The following is a 20,504-nucleotide window of genomic DNA, read 5'->3' as shown; positions in this document are numbered from 1 at the left end:
AGGGTTAAACCTCTCTACAAACTAATAAAACCTGATTTTAAACAAATCAATTGGACTCAAAAACACACAGAAATTTTGAGATCACTGCAAACAGACATGTGAGCAAAAACAACATTAGATACACGTGACAACACATGCGATCTTGTAATCCGAGTCATCCCAGGAAGATGCGGATTCACGTACCTAACCTCTAATGAGGGAGAAAAGGTACCAATTTCAATAAAATCTCACTTGTACACACAAGGAGAAAAAACATTCAGTCACACAGAAAGAACTATGAAAGCAGTGCAAATTGCATTAGCCAATGAACGAGAACTAGCACACGGCAAAAGGATTAATATCCTCACAGCGGAATCCGCCTTCAAGGCGCTATCCAGCCCAGTAAACCTGCCTACAGTGACACTGGATCCGAAATGGATACAGTATGTAGATTCTCTTGGAGCAGAAGATGTGAAATACTATTTCGCCCCGCAATTCGAAGAACTGAATGATTTAGAATATGAAGAAGAATATCCTCTGCCAAACAATTTTCTGCCTCTCCCACAATACGCCTGTATAATTTATACAGATAGATTTGTACAGCATTTCAACGTAGAGAGCAAATCCTACGATGCAGCCTGTGCGATTGTTAAAGGTCGTTGGCTGTGCGGTAAATTCAGACCGAAAATAACAAAAACTGAATCAGTAAGAAACTGTTCGGCTCAGAGAGCTGAAATCAGATCTTTAAAGATGGCGCTCGAAAATGCAGAACGTGAATTCCCCACACTAATCGTGTGCGATTCTCATTTATGCGTCAACTCTTACAATAATAAACTGCAGAGTTGGATTGAAAACGATTACAAAGATGACACAGGTGCCACAATAAAGCATAAATTGCTCTGGAAACAGGTAGCTCTTTTACAAAAAGAACTACAAAAGACTCACGTGATACACGCACAGAGTCTTCAACGTGATGGCGTTCACGTTGCAGGGAATTCATTGGCTAATACAGCCATAGCGGAAGCAACTAAACCGGCTTCCGTAGCCACAAAAAAGCGTGCAGAAAAATACATAGACGAGGAAACCATGCTGGCAGTAAAAACGACCGTAAAAGGCGACTGTGCAGCACTGCCCGTGAACTATCCACTCAATTATGCATACGTAATCGATGCAAACTCTGTTCCTTTTGCTCGAATCCCTGGAGTGGGGGATAGGGTAATTCTAAACACGAACAGGAGAATATTTTTAATAGCAGACGCACACATGGGTTTGGGTCCTAGGCACAGAAAGATCCAGGAATCCCTGACTGAATCACAATCAGTATACTGGTGGCCGGAATGAGTGTACAACACCAAATATATGCAAACAACTGTGAAAACTGCAACAGGGATCGCAGTAGTGAACCATGCTACCGGCTACCAATCAGAAACAGCGTAACGCTGTCTACACCCCATCCTGCGTCCTATTAATCATTAAGGCTAAACACACTTAAAATATGTGGCCTCCAGCGCTCGGCTGACGCTAGAACGGTTATAAAAGATCTGCGAGTCTTTATCGGCACATACGCAATTACCATGTTCCATTCTGACCAGGGTCCTGCTTTCAGCTCTCGAGCTTATAGGGAAGCCATGGCCAGCATGGGAATTGGGTTGCGGTATTCTTGTCCGTCGCACCCCGAAGGGAATAGTGTGGTAGGAAGAAAAAACCGAGACATAAAGCGATCTATAACAGCAAAGGTATTAGGTTCAGGCGCTGGGTGGGTCAAACATTTAATAAGTGTCCAAACCAGTCTTAACAATTTGCCAAGAAATTCTCTAAAAGGTTTCAGCCCATACGAACTATTGTTCGGAATTAGAATGAGAATTCAGGACTTAGATAGTCAGGTATCAGTGGTACAAGATAATAAAACAGACTTTGACATCAAAGATCGTTTGGCTGTTTTACAGGAACTGAATGAAACAAGAAAATCCTTAAGCAACATAAAGTTAAAGCAACAGCCAGATACCACTGACGAGGCACCACAAGCAACAGCCCCAGCAAGGCCTGTCTGGATTCCAAAGATTTGGGATCTAGTCAGAGAAAAAAATCGCGGTGAAGAAGGAATTTGGGCCTTCTTACAGAAAAGCAGTACCTGTCTTGGCAGTCACCGGAACAAGATCAGTAGTACTACCGTCCCTTGCTGGTAAAAAGGAGAACAGAGTTGTATCAATCGACCTGGTAAAACCACAAGCATGTGGCCTATAATCAACAGTAGGCCCAGTGGACTCCCAAGAAACAACAGAATACCCAAACTTGCAACAATCCAAAAGGTTCAAACTGAAAGACTAATCACATTCGATCAGCCTGCAGTGCACAGAGAAGGACTATGCAATAATGCCATGGAACTCGTGCCTCTTGAGACACAGATTGAAACAGTTCGTCAAGAAACACCAGTCTACAATAATGTGACATCAGAAAATGCTACCGAGAGACAGATTGAAAGAACAATCCCAACAATTGACAGAACTGCCTCTGGTTATTTCATCGACTTCGACAACTTTTCCGAGGATCAAAGCAACCCCGAAGTGATGCCAGAAACAAAAATGACTCTTAAAGAAAATACAACAGAACTCCTTCAACTAATCAAAGAATTATATCTGGATACACCGTTGATTGAGCATTGGATTATTTCAGGGGTACTCATACTCCTACTATGCCTAATTTTAGTTTTAATTTTAGGAAAGTTTATTACAATTGAATGGACACAGCAAGTCAGAACATCAACCTAGTCCTCAAACCACAAAGATCCTCCCACGTGAAGAAAAGAGAACTGTCAACAGTAAATGTCACAGCCATTCAAAATACCCGGTGGGGTAGTATGGGAGAAAACTGACTATGAGATATATGGTCCGGTCGAGATCCTGAAGTATCCTCATCAACTGAAGGTTTCCTTAAGTGACTTTGTAAAAACCTAGTACATTCTCTGATGATTGGGACTTTAACAGTATTAATGACATGATGTCTGATTTAGTAATGTCAGCTAGATTCACAGAACATGATTATTTACAAGGTTCGTCTAGTTATGAACAGTTATTCTGTTTTACACATTATGGCGATCATTATTTGCATAATTCTGCACAGCCTAGAAATGTTTTTACGTATAATCAATGGGAACATTGTGCTACACCACCTAAAAGCAGTTCTAAAACATTCTTTGAGAAATTCAAGTACTTCTCAGGGTTTAACACCAGTGATGCAGAAACGTTTTATTACAAACTGTTAGATAAAACAGGAATGAAAACAATGCTGACAAACACTAAATTAATATATTCAGAAGCATTTTATGAAAAAATGATGACATTTGGTTTTGATTATTGGAAAAATACCATTGAAACAAAAACCATTTGGGGTACAAAAGATTGGCAGGTACAAGGCCTTGAAGCACTATTCAGAACCTGCATGATACCAGAACAAATGATGCTTTTAAATGACACAATTCACCAAACATCCTGTCTTGGCCTAGCTAAGATCAAAGACCTAAACAAACCATCTATTCCGAAGCCAATACCTGATAATGCAACAACAGATATTGAGATAGACGTAACTAAAATTTTACATTTTAACAGAACACATCCTGATTGGAAAAAGTGGTTAATCTGGCCTACTGACACAAACAACTGTCAAGATAGATTCCTGAACAAAACACAGGGGTTAAGATGACCAGACAAGACCCTAGATACTCCCAGAGACAACATCCAGGGATAGTAACAACATACAGTGTAGGGAAACTCTGCCTCGATTGGCTAGGATCATCCACACTGGCTGAAATTAAGCAACACTTGTCTTTACTAAAAGATGGTGCTGATTTGCGCGATTTCATTCTTGGACCACGCAAACAGCTTCAAAAGCGTTTCATAGCGACCAGTATCTATGCTGCGTACAACGAGGCTTGGAAAGTCACACAAATTGAAACAGCAGAAAAAATACGAGAAATTGATCGTATTAATTTGGAAAAATCACTTTCTGTAGTGGACAATGGATTAATGACTCTGTCCTCCAGAATATATTCATTGGACAATATTGTATCTTCTGCCTTTGACATAATAGACAGAGACTTGCTAATGTTACAGCATGGCCAATCTCAATTACGTTCTATTGTACAATTAGGCTGGACGCTGCAAAATCTTCGTTCAGGCTATGTGCCTTGGCGTTTAATGAACACAACGTCATTGTTTTCCATTTTTAACCTTACTGATAAACAGATCAGTTTGGCACAGAAAGGAGCAGACTATACAATCCTGAGCATCGAAAAACTTGAGAGATTACCATTGACAATGTCAGAAAGTCCTGTCATTGAATGGATAATACACGGAATTATCACTATTCCGATAACAACTTTCCGATTTAAAAAGTGCCTTGAATACATACCTACTGGCCAGTATGAACGATTGGGTAAAGGTTATGTTAAATCAGCATGGAAATTACCATACACACATTCATGCTATAGTGACAGCGACAAAAAAATTATTTCTTAGTGGTGATAACTGTAAACGTTCACTAAGCGGTATACTTTTGTCCCAGGGTATTCATTTACATGGAGCCTGTGAAGGTAATTCTAACAACCTTTCATGCCACCAGCTTGTCACACCTGCAACTCAGATAGAGCCCTTCTTTATGCAACTCGCGAATGGGAGTTACATTCTAAGAACGGATCACAGATGTTGTGGCCTTGTTCCAGGGAAAAGTTATCTCATAAGCGTAACTTCCATGGTCAAATGCTGTATGCAAGCATTGTTCCCGAGCGGGCCTGGAGACATAGAGACTCCCATCTGGCCTCGTCTGAATCTCTATTCTATACAAATTGATACTTTAAGCAAAATGAAGTCTGTGCTTTTGCAGACAACAGTGCCCATAACGTCATCAAAAGAGACGTATGATCTCCTAGTTGCAAGGACAGCTACTGAAGTTCATGAACTTTTATCAACAAATTGCCCCGTGCATTTCGTAGAAATGCTTAGCCAACTCCTTAACATGTCTAGTGCCACAGGCATCCCAGGCATATTTAAGACGATTTTTACGGGACTGCTAACACCATTTCAAGCAAATCTGGGAATCGTTTCAAATTTTGTCTACTCTGTTTTTGGCGGCATACCCCTATTTTTGGGACTTGTAGCAGGGATTTTATTTTTGACCCTCCTGCTTAGTTATGGCAAGCCACAGCTCAGACATGACTCCTATGGGAATGGAAGAGACAATCCTAGCAATCCGCTACCGGGACAGAATAACTAGAGTCCTTGGATTGGCCAGGCTGAGAGATCTAAACATGACCTGGTTCCTTTCATTCAGACCGATATGGCAAAACTGCATCTTACCTGTACTTCGATGTATGCTATGCGGAGATGAGTGCGTGTTGGACATCTGTCTTTCACTTCCATCAGCAGTACCAATGGATATCGATACTTTGCTAAGTACGATAACGGCTCACTAATTGTGTTGTCCCCAGCGGCTACCAATCCTGATGACGGCATTCGTTGAGACTCCTGTGCTATGACTAGGTTGTAAAAGTGGAGCGAGTGACAAAAGCAACATCACCCAGGTACGACCTTCTGTGAGCATTGCTGATCCCGACTTTGATGACAGCAATCATTCTCACACCTGCCAAGTTACAGCACTATCGAATTTGGTCGAACTGTCACCTGAATTTGTAGACCAATTCTTTGAGAGCCTGTCTGATATGATGTTCTCACCCGAACAGAAACAATAACTTTGGAGAAGCATTCCGACACACAGCGTTCCCATGAACTCTGAATTCGGCCTTCAGATTTGAACAACAAAAACTGCTAAATGCGTTGGAACTCTATTTTTTCCCGTTCAAGCAATAATTCTTTTGAATTGAACACTTTTTAATATTCACCCTTTTTCTGGCACGAAAAATTATTTGCTTAAAGTAAAACTATTCATAGAGAACAGAAGCTTCAACTTCTATTTCTAAACACATCTAGAGACATAATAACTTTACACCAGCCTCTAGCATATTTTATTGCAATGCATTTATTTGTGATGAAATTATCTCGCCCTTCTTCTGTTTCAGAGATATTTCATGTGTAATTCTTTTTGCATAATCGGTTATTGATTTCATATGCTATAATTTTTGAATGATTTCTATGCTTCAAAAACGTACAGTACCTAAAATTTCACGTATTACAAATACGCCTATTTCAAATGCATATATGTATTTTGGGGTGGGCAATGTTACACATGCATCTTATTGCTCTAGTTTTAGTAATTTGATGGGCATGAATTCGTGGAGTGGGTGTTGCGTTCTAATCTAGGACCCTGATCGATACTGTGACCTTATGCCCCTATTCGGCTATAAATCCATTTATTCCCTATATTGGCATAACCGTTCAAGTGCAATATTCAGAAACTCGTCTCTGGCCTCACACGAACAGAGCCACATTTCAGAATAGCTTTCTCTGCCACTTCCTTTGCAACAAATTAGTGCAATGACATAGCAAAAGTTACTATCTGAGATTCCTAGATTAACACTCCGAGTTCTTCAACAAGATAAAAACTCAGCAACCTGGAAATCCCCGCTTGCTGTGTTTTGATTAGTAATAGAACTCTAATGAGCACTGATAGATGATCACTTCCTAGTGACATCTTTATTGACGTCTTATATCCAAAAACTTACGTCAAACAAGGCACCTTTCAGGTATAAATATTACCAACGTTGCCTTAAGCAAAGGCTGCTGCTGCTGTTTACGCTAATGCCATCGCTGATGCTGCCAGCTGTCTTGCTGCTGCTGAAGAAGCTGTCATGCTGATGATACCATAGCTGCTATCGCTACTGCTATCGCTGCTAACTAGCGAACGATGGTGTGGTGAACTTAGGAGCTGAACAGCCGTCCCCCTGCAAGAGCCCAGCAGATGCAAGCTGCCCGCGGATGCTGCCCCTCCTCCTCCTCGATGCGCTGAGAAGAGACGCTGTCTTTCTCCTGCAGAGAAATCCAGCTCTGGCGTTTCTAGTTTACCCTCGCGGGTGACTGGGATATCGACCCCCTGAAGGAGATACCAGACCTTCATCATTCTATTCCAGAGGTATGGTGTTGACTAAACCCTTAGAGAGAATTCTTGAAGCAAACCTTGGCAAAACCAACTTAAACTAAAGCTACTTACTTACTCCCCTCCCAAGCATTAGGCTTAGGTCAGGTACACTGGGGTAGGCGTAGTTAGAAGCACCAGTTGAGTATTTTAGCCTAATGTATATATGAATGTATATATGTTGTATTCATTTTAAACCATTGTATGGCTAAGAAACCATATCAATGCTTTTACAGTATTATTTTGCAATACTCTTCTTACAGTACGTACTTTTTATAATAACAAGTCTTGCAATTGTGGCAATTCATTTCTCTTGTACGAGAAGAAAGACTGTTCAATAAATGTTACCCTTTATTGACAAACGCCCGTCTCTCTATTCTCTACATATTGTGAAAGTAAACTGCACAACCACTGACTGAGTAAAATAACTGTGTATTGTTTCACACGACCCTAGAGATTGACTCTTGATCTGAGGAGCAAAGTTGTCATGTTGCACAGTTGTTGGAAAACTGAATCCCTTCTTGGCTGTGCCAGGGAAGCTGATCACTTCCTATTTCAGTCAAGAAAGTTTCCAGTGACCTCTGAGCTAGTTGGTAACAAACCCAATTAAGTTTAACATAGTCAGTGGAGGCCTGGAAGATCCGCACTTCTACGTCGATACTACTGTTTATGTTATTCCAATGCGCAGGGCCTATTGGGAAAATAGGAACTACACTACACTGTAATCTTGAAACTGGGGCTTCCGTGTAATTAGATATATAGGAAGCAAAGAGGAAATGTTGCAAAATGATACAGGGTGGCTGTGAGAAAATAATTAGGAATGTGTGGTAGAATTTCTCCAGTCACTAGCTAGGAAGCAGGATAAATCCACCACCAACCTAGAACCTTCCTTCAACTGGGAAGACTCAATCAGAAGGAAAAAGGTTCAGTTTGAAGCAGACTTCTTACTCCTGCTAGACTGGAAGAAGAAGGCTCACACAAGGACCTAATGACTCAAGAAACTCATAGCTCCTGCTGGTATCCGGGACTAGGACTGCTCTCCAGGAGCCGGGTGGCTAAGCTACTGTTACATGCTTCAGGATTACAAAAAGCAGAATGAATCTTGACTCCAAGAGCGTGCAGCCGACCAGAGAGGGCTAGGCATAGCAGGAGACCTAGTTGGAGACATACCTGGTGCCTAGAAGTCGGTTCTGAGGTGTTGTAGGCAGCAGGACTGACTAGGAAGAACTTTCCAAGCACTCTGAAGACGTAGTCGCATTTTCTCCTTCTAGTGCACCAGGAAGGTGCTACGGTATCCTCAGATAGATCGCACGCAAGTAGGCAAGAAAAACATGTTTGTCGCTGTTGAACATGGCCCTTCTTAGGGAAATTTACCCCAAACATTTTGCTGTTTCCTCCTAGTATTTGACAAATCTTTCTGCCTGACCATAGGACTCTGGGCATCTTACCGCTGTACTGCAGAGGGAAGGTGCACACACCCATCATGCATGCAGCAGGAATGGTGTGTGTACCTGGTTGGTTTCGGTACCATACCTACGCATGTCCCCTAAACAGGTACCCCACATACCTGGGGCAGGTACTACACTGGTTAGTAGTTGAATGGAGCACTGAGTGTGCCACCCTCTACCTAGCCTGCTTAGGTTGACATCACTCACTCCCTCACTCCTCAGTCAATCCCGAGTGGGCCTTCTAATGCAACAAAGACAACCCCCTGGGAAGCCCAGATGGGCACAGGGGGTGGTAGGTACTAACACTTCCCACAGTCACACTCAGAGTTTTCTATCATGCTGAAAATTAGTCCAGCAGGACCTTGTGGCAAAGGGATCCAAGCTAGTAGACCCCTGCCTGACTATGGCTTCCAGTCTTGCCCCACTGGAGGATTTCGACTTCTAATAAAACATTATTAAGGGCTTGAATTTGTGAGTTCAGCTGATGCATTACACTGTTACAAATGTGATAGATGTCCTGAATGCCATATTACAAGGGCTATTGGATATAATGCACGTGTAATATAGCAGACAGGATATTCGTCACATTTGTTAGGGAGGAGCCGGTCCACCAAACACCAAATCAGGTCCTAAGATCAAAGGAAAAAACTTTGGACAAGGGTGAGGAGGCAAATTAAACCGACCTGTGAAGTGACCTCATGGGCAATAAAATCAAGGTTCATCCTGCTCAGAGCTTTTGGAGCTAAAACCAATGGCTTCAGCCGGAGCTTAGCAATGACGTATCTGACTTCAAGGGGACCTCAGCAGCCACAGCCTTGAACACTGTTCCACTGGAAGATGTTAACTTCAGTAAAAAGAGACTAAGGGTCTGATTTAGAGTTTGGGGAACAGGATATTATGCCACAAACAACTACCTTTCAATCTGTCCATCACTCCATTAGCCTATCTCATCAAATTATTTGGGAACTCAGTCTTCTAGTACATCAAGGTTAAGCATATTCTCACCAAAGTCAGTCAGAATATTTTGCTGGAGGCAATACATTCTCAAAAGTATCCTACGTTAGGAAGGACGTATGATCAGATTATGAAAACGTCTCCAAACCTGGAAGTATTCCTAATAGAAGATCCCCACTGTTCAGTTCTAGTCGTTTAAGTCAATGTCTTTCCTGGTGCTCCCAGTGCCTTGGCGCCTCAGGTGATTCATTGCGCATTATAATATACTAAAAAATTCCCAGAGAACTTACAAATAAAAATTAGCAATATGTCATTAAGGGCCAAGCAAACATGAATTTAAGAAAATACAAGGTTATTTATTTATATAGCAATTGATACAATAGCATAAATTGTGCAAGTCAATGTTTTCCTATATATATATATATATATATATATATATATATATATATATATATATATATATATATATATATAGATATATATACACATTTAAAAGTACCAGTAACTGAAAAGTAAAAAATAAACAGCAGAAAAGCAAAATATTAAGACTCCTTAAAAGTATAATCGTTAAAAAAGTTTAATAGGGTTGGGATTTGGGAGAAATGAAGCCATTTAGGTTACGGAGTCAAAAGATTTATGGTCTGAAGGATGATGTAAGGTAAATTGGACATGTTAAAGATATAGTACAGATTTAGGTTAAGATGATAATTTTGTAAGAGTTAAAGCTGGAGTGAGTGATTGGGACAGGGTTAGGTTAACTTTTAGGTCAGGATTAAAATGAGAGGTTAGAGTAAAGGATGGTGTAAGGGAAGGTGCAGGGAAGATACAATGGTTACAGTCTGAGTAAGGGTTAGTGTGATGATTAGCATACGTATAATGTTATGTTTGGAGGCTGGGTGAAGGTTTAGGTTATCGAAATGGATGCTGTAAATCACCGAGTAAGGGATGGTGTAAAAAAAAAGGTGCTGCCATAGGGTGGCATAGGAGGTGGTGTGGGGAATTTCCTTTGATGTGGCAGAGACAGAAATTGGCAAGCGCCAGGATATCCTGTCAGGTGATTAGCCATGCTTTATAAATCCTGATTTATTGATTTACTGATTGATTGACAGTTACATACAACAAGAGCAATATTGGCTCTACCCAGCCACACAGGCGTTATTTCCACAGTATATATACAATCTCACTCAGCCTTTTAATGGTTCTACTGCTCAGAAACCATAATTTCAAATGAACAAATATATGTAAAAAGCGACGGCTTAGAAAGTCCTAAAAATGTTCTAATTTAAATTAACTCAATACAATGTAAGGCCAACTTTATATTCTAATCATGCAACTTCTGCTTTCAGGTTTAATTGTGTCATTCGCCAAGTCAGTATTATTCCAAATTTGGCTTGATGTAGTGATCATTCAAGCACTGAGATTCATCTAATTGATTTTAATAATACAGGGGCCAAGGTACGATATTTTTACAAAATCCACAGCAGCCTAGCCAATGCGTTTCGTCCCGAACAGGGACTTCATCAAGGATTCGAAAAATTATTGTTCTTCTCTCTTTCTGTGACGCTTTTCTGGATCGAGATATCCCATACAAATGTAGCCGTAAAGTAAATGTATCCCCAGTGGGACCTGCTACATTAACCAGAATGTCGCCAAATCCCATCTTCACAAATCCTTATTGATAGATGGGATTTGGCACCATTCTGCTCATTGTAGCAGATTCCACTGGGGATACATTCTGTCTACACCTGCATTTTTTGTGGGATACTACCCAGAAAAGCTTCAATAAAAGAGAGAAGAAGAAGATTTTTTCTAATCCCTGACGAAGTCCCTGTTAGGGAGGAAACGCATTGGCTGGGCTGCTGTTGGATTTTGTAAAGAATAAAGAGTACGTTTGCTTTGATATATCGTACCTTGGCACTTGCCGTAAATATATTGATATCTATCGAGAAGAATCTCGGTATTCGAATGATCACTACATCAAGACAAATTTGGAATAATACTTATTTGGCTTCCCAACCAATTTGTGTGCATTGGCTGGACTTGAAAGGAGAAGTTGCATGATTGGAATAAGAATTTGGACTGACATTGTAATGAGTTAATTTAAATTTTTAAAAATATCCGAATTCCTAAGCACTTTCTTTTTACATATATTTTATTGATTGATTGACAGCATGCAAGGGAAATAAGGAAGGGATTATCAACAAGGAAATAGTAATTGTTTGCTATTACTTTAAGGGTTAATATATATCCATGTACAATTCACAAATGTATTGGCAAAAATAAGATAAAAAGCCACATCTACTGTTTTGCAATATTGTTTTTCGTATTCTGTTATTTACATACATTCAGTTTACAAACAGGTTCCAGTTCCCAATATTCTATTTAAATCACATCGAGACTGGAGACCGGTGTGAAAGAGAACCAAAAATGCATACCTTGCATGCTGTAAATGTCAACATTACCTGTATGCTGTGTTCATCCATATAAGTCGCTTCTCTGCTCTTACCTTCATACAGCTCTGATGTCATTGGCTCATTGATAAGATCCGGAGCCGCTTTCAGTAGGGCCACAGCAGCCTCAAGGTTGTCGTAAAGAGCAGCCACGTGGAGGGCTGTCTCACCCACTGCACCTGCAACCAAGAGAAGAGGCTTTTCATCCTTCCGACACCTTCCAAGTGCTGTGCACAGTAATGAGAGCTTTGAGAAAGGCAGACACCTGAATTCCATTCACATAAATGTCCTCCAGGTGCTGGAAGGGACAGGGGACCATTTTTCAAGGTCATCCTCTGATGGGGTCAGGAAAACTAAGGGATGTTCTTCCCCTGTTGTCTTGATGCAGCAGCCTCCAGAGAGGTTAGCTTCAGTGTGGGCTGGTAGTGCACTACTGCCTGAGCTTGGGGTCTGAGACATCTCCCTGTCCATCTTCTGACTTGGACAGTGCCGCAAGTTCTCCATTTACAGCTGCACCATAAAGGAGCAGTCTCAGTTGTCTGTGATTTCATTTGCATTCATCTGGCGATGGTGGCTGCTACACTGGTCCAGTGAGCTGTTCTTCACATCATTAAGCCAGTTCAGCAATCTGCCAGGAAACCAGGTTCAAGCTTAGGTGTGGGCTTAAGTCTTGTGGCTTCATCTATAATATTACCACCCGAATCAGACCTATAGAAAGCCTTGCAAGTGGCACGAGGACAGAATGATGCTCTGCAGATGTCTGGCTTTATCCTGGTTCCACTGACTCGTAAATCAGTGTCCGTTTTTCTTTTACTCTGATACATAAAACTAAGAGGCTTTTTAAAAATGCAGATTTCTCTTTTTTATTTACATGATAAACAAGAACAACAATGTGATAAAAACAGATGAAAGCAATGGGGGCTGCATGTCAGATTACCAGGGACTGGCATATTGTCCTACAAAGGTATCATGGGTTAAATATCAAGAACTGAAGTATTCTGAAGATAGAGATAGATAGATAGATAGATAGATAGATAGATAGATAGATAGATAGATAGATAGATAGAGATAGATAGATAGATAGATAGATAGATAGATAGATAGATAGATAGATAGATAGATAGATAGATAGATAGATAGATAGATAGATAGATAGATAGATAGATAGATAGATAGATAGATAGATAGATAGATAGATAGATAGATAGATAGATAGATAGATAGATAGACGCGGCACCACAACATCACTTTTTCGATGTTCCAGTGGCACAATGTGCCCTGGTATATTTACAAGGCCCCGTAAAGAAACTTTACATGGCTTGTAATTGGCCTGGTAAATATGTGCCCCTTTCACACAGAACACGACGTGAAAGAGGTGTTCAGTGGGTGTTGCTGTGGGCGTTCTTAGTAAGATCCATGTCTTTTTGACACTGCCTCAGATTTACATGAAATGATAACTCTGAAGCAGCCCCAAAAACGTACACCACCCCAGTCCTTCTTCACCATACACTTATATCTCCCTATCCCACCTACCCCTTTGTAAGTCCTTGTGTGTAACCAAGTTTGTGCAAAGGTTGGAAATGGGTGCAAGGTGACATACCTGGCACTGCAGAAACTGCACCAAGGGTATAAATATACACACCTCTGCCATACAGCTCAGTCTTTGGACAAGAGAGCAGCTTCTGGATAGCACTGACGTCATTCTTCTTGGCAGCTTGAAGCAATGGTAATTCAGCTATCCTGTAGGAGAAAATACTATTAGGAACCTGCACAGATTAGCATAGATGCCTCCAGACACTTTAATGCATGAACCCCGGCCTTGCAGGAATGCTTGGCACATGGTAATTCCCCTCACTGCATGAATGAATCCCCACCAAGAAATGTGCAGATGTCCAGAACTATTGAACAAGGCCAGTCCACCTGCAGTTTTAAAGTTACAAAATGATCTAATACGAGCCTTCTCGCAATGAACATGTATACTTGCAACTTGAGCTACACTTAAATAGATGTGGGAGTATCAGTGCTTAATTTATAAAAATTAGAAAATGAGGACCAGGGCTCTCTTCAGGAAGCCGCTGCATCTTACACCACACATTGCCCTGCCATGCTGTTAATGTTAACAAAACCACTAACCATCACACTCCCACAAGAGACTATTTCAGGCCCCCAAAGCTGTAAGAATAGCTTGGGCATCAGGTAATAGTCATTTTTACTGTATATTGAAATAAAAATTAACTGATGGTGTGCTCATCTCAAAATTAGCCAGACAGCACCAATTTGTGGCAGACTGTTGCAAGCCCTGGAGTTGACACGTAAGTGCCAGTGCCGAGCAACAGAAACCACCAGCTCAAATTAAACACCCGGGAATATCCAATCTGCATGATATACAAATAAGAAACACCAAAGCCATTAAGTCTAGCTTGAATTTTCACTTATAAGCCACGTTTATATGAATGTTTACTGCTGAGATCAAAATAATATATGTGCACAGATGGTGGGTGGGAGAGGTATGAGAAGCAGAGGTGAGAGTAGAGAGAGTTTCAGTCAGAAGAACGTGCAAACAGAGAGGTGGAAGCACAGTGCACAATAAAGGGAGGTACAGCTTCAGTAGGTGCAGGGTAGGAGAGACCGGTACAGGCAAGGAAGAGGCGCAAGTATGGATAGGTACTCTCTGGGAGAAGTACGAGTAAGGAAGAATGTGTGCTAAGAGAGGTTGTTTGATAGGTGGGCAAATACCAGTAAAAAGTGGGTAACAGTCACCAATCATGGGTGACTTGTCAGACATGCTTTGTGTCCAGCATGTGATCAAAGGTTATGTTCATGATGACTTGACGAGTAATGCAAAATTGAGCACAGGTCTAGCTTGTTGAATTAGTTCAAGTTCACAAACCACGCAGGGTGCTGCCACAAAGACTGGATGATGTCATCAGTTATATCATCACTGATGTCAGAAGAATTGTCATGAGTGAAATTATCAAGTAAGTCATTTAAAAAATCATGAGTGATGCAATATGTGAGGACCTGCACAGTGCATGACAGGGGCAGAGGAAATAGTTCATTAAACTGTAATTGGTGAATTTCAGTGATTTCTCAGTTTTTAATCATTCGTATTTATGGCATTTAAGCACCTAATTATAACATCACTGTTGGAAAAGGCCCTTTTTGCAGGGTTATCCCCACATGTTTTGCTTCTTCCTCCTATTTTTCCTTTTTATTTTATTTATTTGCAAAGTTTTATATAGTGCTAGCTGAACCCGGAGGTATCAGAGCGCTTTACATGAGGATCAGCAAGTTACAGGATACATAGTCATAACAGTTGAATCAGCGAGTTACAGGTTACATGGTTACATCCGTTTGAATCAAAGAATCACAGAGGGAGGGGGAGTGAAGGAGACACGAACGGGGAGAAGAGGAAAACAATGTCAGATGAGTGGCTGGGTAGGTGAGTGCCAAGGGCCCAGACTCCACTGTAGCTGCATAGGACAGCTCCACCAGGCATCGGCCAATGTTGCTCGGTCTCCGCGGTGGGTACAAACAGGTTTGTTATCCGCCCAGGGGGCGTGGTCCTTGTTCCATCGAAGGGGAAGAGAAGGAGACACATAACGGGGAGACGAGGAAAAACAATGTTAGATGACCGGCTGGGTAGGTGATGCCCAGACTCCTATATAGCTGCATAGGACAGCTCCACCGGGCATCCACCATGGTTGCTCAGGCCCCGTGGTAGGTAAAAACAGTTTTGTAATATACATCAGTTGAATCAGCGAGTTACGGGTTATATAGTTACATCAGTTTGAATCAAAGGATCAGAAGAGGGAGGAGGATGGGGAGGGAAGGATACACAAAAGGGGAGACGAGGAAAAGAATGTCAGAAGACCAGCTGTGTAGGTGACGGCCAAATAGGTGCTGGAGAATAGTTACATGAGTTACAAGAGCATAGCATAAACTCTGGGCCCGATTCACAGAACAAAATAAAGACAAAATCCCAAACTTACTACTTTTGGTATTCACAGAAGGAATTTAGTAGTAGTAAAGTTAGGATTTTGTCGTAAGTTTGACTTAACTTTAACTAAAGACAGACGTAAGAAAGACGTAAGACAGACGTAAGACAGACGTAAGACAGACTTAAGACAGACTTAAGACAGACTTAAGACAAAATCCTAACTTTACTACTACTAAATGCATTCTGTGAATACCAAAAGTAGTAAGTTTAGGATATTGTCTTAAGTTAGTTCTGTGAATCGGGACCATAGGGTGGAGGGGGTAAGAAATACAACGGGGGAGACGGGGAAAAACAGTGTCTGACGTCCGGCTGGGTAGGTGACGGCCGAGGGGTGAACCCAAGCGAATCTCCTCTTAGCTGCATAGGGCAGCTCCACCGGTCATCGGCCAAAGGTTGTTCGGGCACCGCACTACATACAGAAGGTTCTAGATTCTGCCTAGGAGGGCATCGTTCAAAAGTTCCATCATGGGCGCCGGTCACGGCGCGGCTCTTGCCTGAACTTGATAGGTGGCATCTGAAGTGCCATTCTTGGAGCTGGTGGATTCGCGCAGTCAGAGGTGACCTGCTGGGGCTTCTGCTGCTTTCTCCTGGACATCTCCCACCCATGGGAGTTGGCTCTCGTCACACCCAGGGGGGCCCCCTCAGATCGTTTCATCCCTTAAACTCTCTTATACTCTACATAGCAGGTAGAAAGACACAACTCTGGTATAGTCCGGCAAAGTCTTGCCGTGGGAGCAAAATCAGTTGTGCGATGGAGAGCTCAACAGGAGATATAGGTGTTGAACCAAAACCACTGTTTACACGGCTAATATACCACGCTAGATCATATCAAGGTAAGTAATGCGATCCATCCATCTTAAACGGCTGCCATTTTAGAGTCAGGCACCGTCCAGCTGCAGGTCATCATGAATCAGTGAAAGGCCCCATTATCAATTGCTCCCCAAGGACTGCTAGCACTGCCTCCTCACACTTACCTAGTAGCTCGTTGGTATTACTCCTTAACGCAAAGCCCGAAAGATAAACTCCTCAGTTCTCGTAGAGCCGCCATTTTAGGTACAAGCATCTTAGAGTAAGCGATCACTGCAAAGCATCGAATACTGGCTGTAGCAGTGTAAATAACACAACCAGGTTGAACCCGGTCAATGACTCGCAGATCGGGTGATTGATGTTGGCTTTAGTACTCTGGGCACTTTAACACTGCTAATCAGTGCCAAAGTGCATATGCTCGCTGTGTAAATTGTTATTATGATTGGTTCTCCTTGCTTGGCATATTTGATTTACTAGTAGGTCCCTAGTAAAGTGCACTAAGTGTGCCAGGGCTGGTAAACCAAGTGCTACTAGTGGGCCTGCAGCACAGATTGTGCCACCCACATGAGTAGCCCTGAAAAGATGTCTCAGGCCTGCCACTGCAGTGCCTGCACACAGTCATGTCGACCTGGCAAGTACACCCACTTGCCAGGCCCTAATCTTCCCTTTTCTTACATGTTAGTCACCCCTAAGGAAGGCCCAAGGTACCCCTGTGGGCAGGGTGCAGTGTATGTGAAAAGTAGGACATGCCTTGGTATGTGTGGCATGTCCTGATAGTGAAGTACTGCCAATTTTGTTTTTCACTATTGAAAGGCTATAGTGCCCCATAGGATAGCATGGGAGTTTATTTATAAAATTTTATAAATATAACTTCCTATTGGAACAAGATAGAGAAATAAAGTTTAGGCTCTCTGAACTCAGAATTTAATAACACATCTTTTAGTAAAGATGATTTTTAAATTGTTTGAAAATGCCACTTTTAGAAAGTGGCCATTTTCTTGTTTAACAATTCTGTGTGCCTCAGCCTGTTTGTGTATTGACTGTCTGGTTTTGGAGCGACATGGCTGGGGATGTGCATTCTCTCAGACGTCCATCGGGGGGGGGGGGGCTTTGTGTGTCGTGCCTTTTCTGAATGAGTCAGAGCTGAGCTGAATAGCCCTGGGCTGCATTCAGAGTAGTGGAAGGAGTTTTCACAAACACCTGAATAGGCCAGGTCTACATTTAGAATGGTGGGAGGATGTTTTCCTTGCACCTGAATAGAGCCTGTCTTCCTTGCACAATGCTGTCGCCACCCCCTGTGGTCATACTACAGCAGTGAGGACTGAACTGGTTTGGACTGGGCTCAGAGACCTTTGCAGAAAGAGAACAAATACAACACAGGGTATAAATATTAGACCTAAAACCCCATAACTTTAGATAATCCCTGGAATTCAAGAGGACCCTTTGCCAAGGAGAAGTGCTAGAGGGAATGAGGAGAAGTACTGCCACTTTGCTGTGTGCTGTGTGGGCTTGGCCCGCAGTTGCTGTTTCTGCCAAGAAAAGGAGGAGGACGTTGCTGTGCTGTGTCCTCTGCTTGAAGGAGATCTCCAAGGGCGTGTGTGTGCTGGCCTCTTGTTCTGAAGTCTCAGGTATACAAAGACTACTCCCCCAGCTCCCCTGAACTCTGCTGCTGTGGGTTCTGACCTGCGAGGAGGTGCCTTTGCCAGTATTGGACCTCTTGAGGTTGTTGCTACTGTTTAGGAGCTGATAGAGAGAAGGAACTAGGAGAACTACAAAAACAACGCATTGCTCTTCTTGCTGCTTTATTTCTGATGTAGCACTGCTGTGCAATAAGAATCTCCACGCAACACTGCGCTGCTGATGAAACCGACCCAGCACCTGTTGCTGCTGCAAGAACTGACGCATCAAGGGATCGAGGCTGAAGAAACTGACGCAGCACCCCTCGACACCATCGCATCGATTGCAGACGCATCCCGGATTTTCACTCATCATACCTGTGCAGCAAGTTTTCCCAAGGCATCACCCGCGGACCAGAACCGTCTTGGAATTGACACATCACTTCCCCCTACAGATCGGATTCGACGCATCACTTCACCTGCGTGCAGCAGAACTGTGTCATCGCCTCCCCATGGTCTCAGGAACTGATGCATCTCTTTGTTTTTCGATGCCTCCCATCTCTGCCGCTTTTTAGATGCGTGAATTTTTACGCAACCTCAGGTACTTTGTGTAAAAGTCACGCATCCATAGTTTTCTATGGTACAAGTTCTTGAAACCTTTCGAAAGTCACATTTTTAACCCCTTCCGTGCTGCCGTCGGCCATTGGCTGATGGCAGCACTACCTCTCCAGTGCTGCCGTCGGGCAATGGCAGACTCGGCCCCGCCCATTTTCCGGAAGTGCCACACTGCCGCGAAATCGCGGCAGCAGCAAAAGGGTTAACTGTGTATGTTAGATTTTTGTCGTTTTGTTCTTTTTTAGTTTAGATAAAGATATTTTATTTTTCTAAACTGGTTTGGTGTCCATTTATGGTGTTTTCACTATTTTACTGTGAGTGTTGGTACACATACTTGGCACATTGCCCTTGGGATCAGCCTGTCTGCTTGTGCCAAGCTACCAAGGGGGTGAGCAGGGGTTATCTATAGTGTGCATATCCTTTACCCTGACTAGAAGAAAGGGTCCCTATTTGGACAAAGGTACCTACCTCTGCCAACAAGAGACCCCCATTTCTAACAATCACCTTGACCTTTAATTTTCACAGTGAATTTCTATAGTTTTCTTAACTTGATATAAGATCTTCTTAACATACCTCCATCCACTCCCACTGTAGTCTGCCAACCCCTTCTGTGCACTACCTTTGGCGGTATGTAGCTGGGGGTTAGCTGTAGGACATGCCCTCTGGATGTTGACTTTCCATGTTAATTCCTATTGGAGACTTCTATTGCAGGTACAGAAAAAACAAATGAGCGGAATTACACCAAATGTGGCAAAAAGTAAGACCCTTAGTCAGAAAGCGTGCTTCTTGTCTTTTGGAGTGATTTGGTACGATCTGGTAGGCCAGGGTGCGCAGTACTATAGTTATGGTATGATATGGTCTGATGTAGGATGCATCACTATAGTCAGATTCAGTATGGTTAGCCGTGGTATGCAGTGCTGTGGGTACTGAATGGTATAATATGATATTGTAATTGTATTTGCATTTATATATCGCTTACTACCCCTCACAAGGCGTCAAAGCACTTTTTCAGCAAGTAGCACGCTACTCCAGATCCCAAAAAGGATTATCAGTGAATTAGTATAAGGAAGTATGAAAATGTATTTGAGTGGTGGACATGCGAGTCTGTTGGTTGGATTGAAACGGATAGTGGAGGGATAGAAGAGGGGAGGGTGTAGAAAGTGTTTATTTGGAGATCATAGCAGCAGGAGGAGGTTTGGGATGAGTAGGGGTGAAGAGTCAGAGGGAAGGGTTGACAGAGGCTTGTTTGGGAGATCTGATTGGTAAAAGAGGTTTGAGATGATGAAAGGTGAGGAAGAGGAGAGAAAAGTGTTGAAAGGGTTATTTTGAGTATCATAGTAGTAGAATGGGGTTTGGGATGAGCCAGACAGTGGAGGTAGAGGACATATTGAGAGGTATAGGGTGAATTATAGAGTATTGCATTGGGAATTCTGAGTAAAGTAATAAATATAAGGTTATATAAATACATGGAATGTATATATATATATGTATAAATAAGGTAATATATCTAGATGTAAGTTGTACTTATTGAACTCAGACTTTCAAGTGTTGC

The 20,504-nt window shown here is 42.2% G+C and overlaps 1 protein-coding gene across 1 annotated transcript in view; it reads right to left on the bottom strand.

The window, feature by feature from the left end:
• The window catches only part of LOC147700599 (transient receptor potential cation channel subfamily V member 6-like), a 117,528-nt gene that overhangs the window by 81,911 nt on the left and 15,113 nt on the right, over positions 1-20,504 (bottom strand). Inside the window, exons 2-3 of the mRNA XM_086929704.1 lie at positions 13,557-13,654; positions 11,971-12,093 (exon numbers count right to left, since the gene is read on the bottom strand). Coding sequence (XP_086785830.1) covers positions 11,971-12,093; positions 13,557-13,654 — 221 coding nt within the window. The remainder of the gene's footprint in view (positions 1-11,970; positions 12,094-13,556; positions 13,655-20,504) is intronic.

Source organism: Lissotriton vulgaris, chromosome 7, assembly GCF_964263255.1.
Source record: "Lissotriton vulgaris chromosome 7, aLisVul1.2, whole genome shotgun sequence".
Classification (NCBI taxonomy): Eukaryota; Metazoa; Chordata; class Amphibia; order Caudata; family Salamandridae; genus Lissotriton; species Lissotriton vulgaris.
Note: the sequence above shows the minus strand (reverse complement) of the source record. Positions and strands in the feature narration are given on the sequence as shown.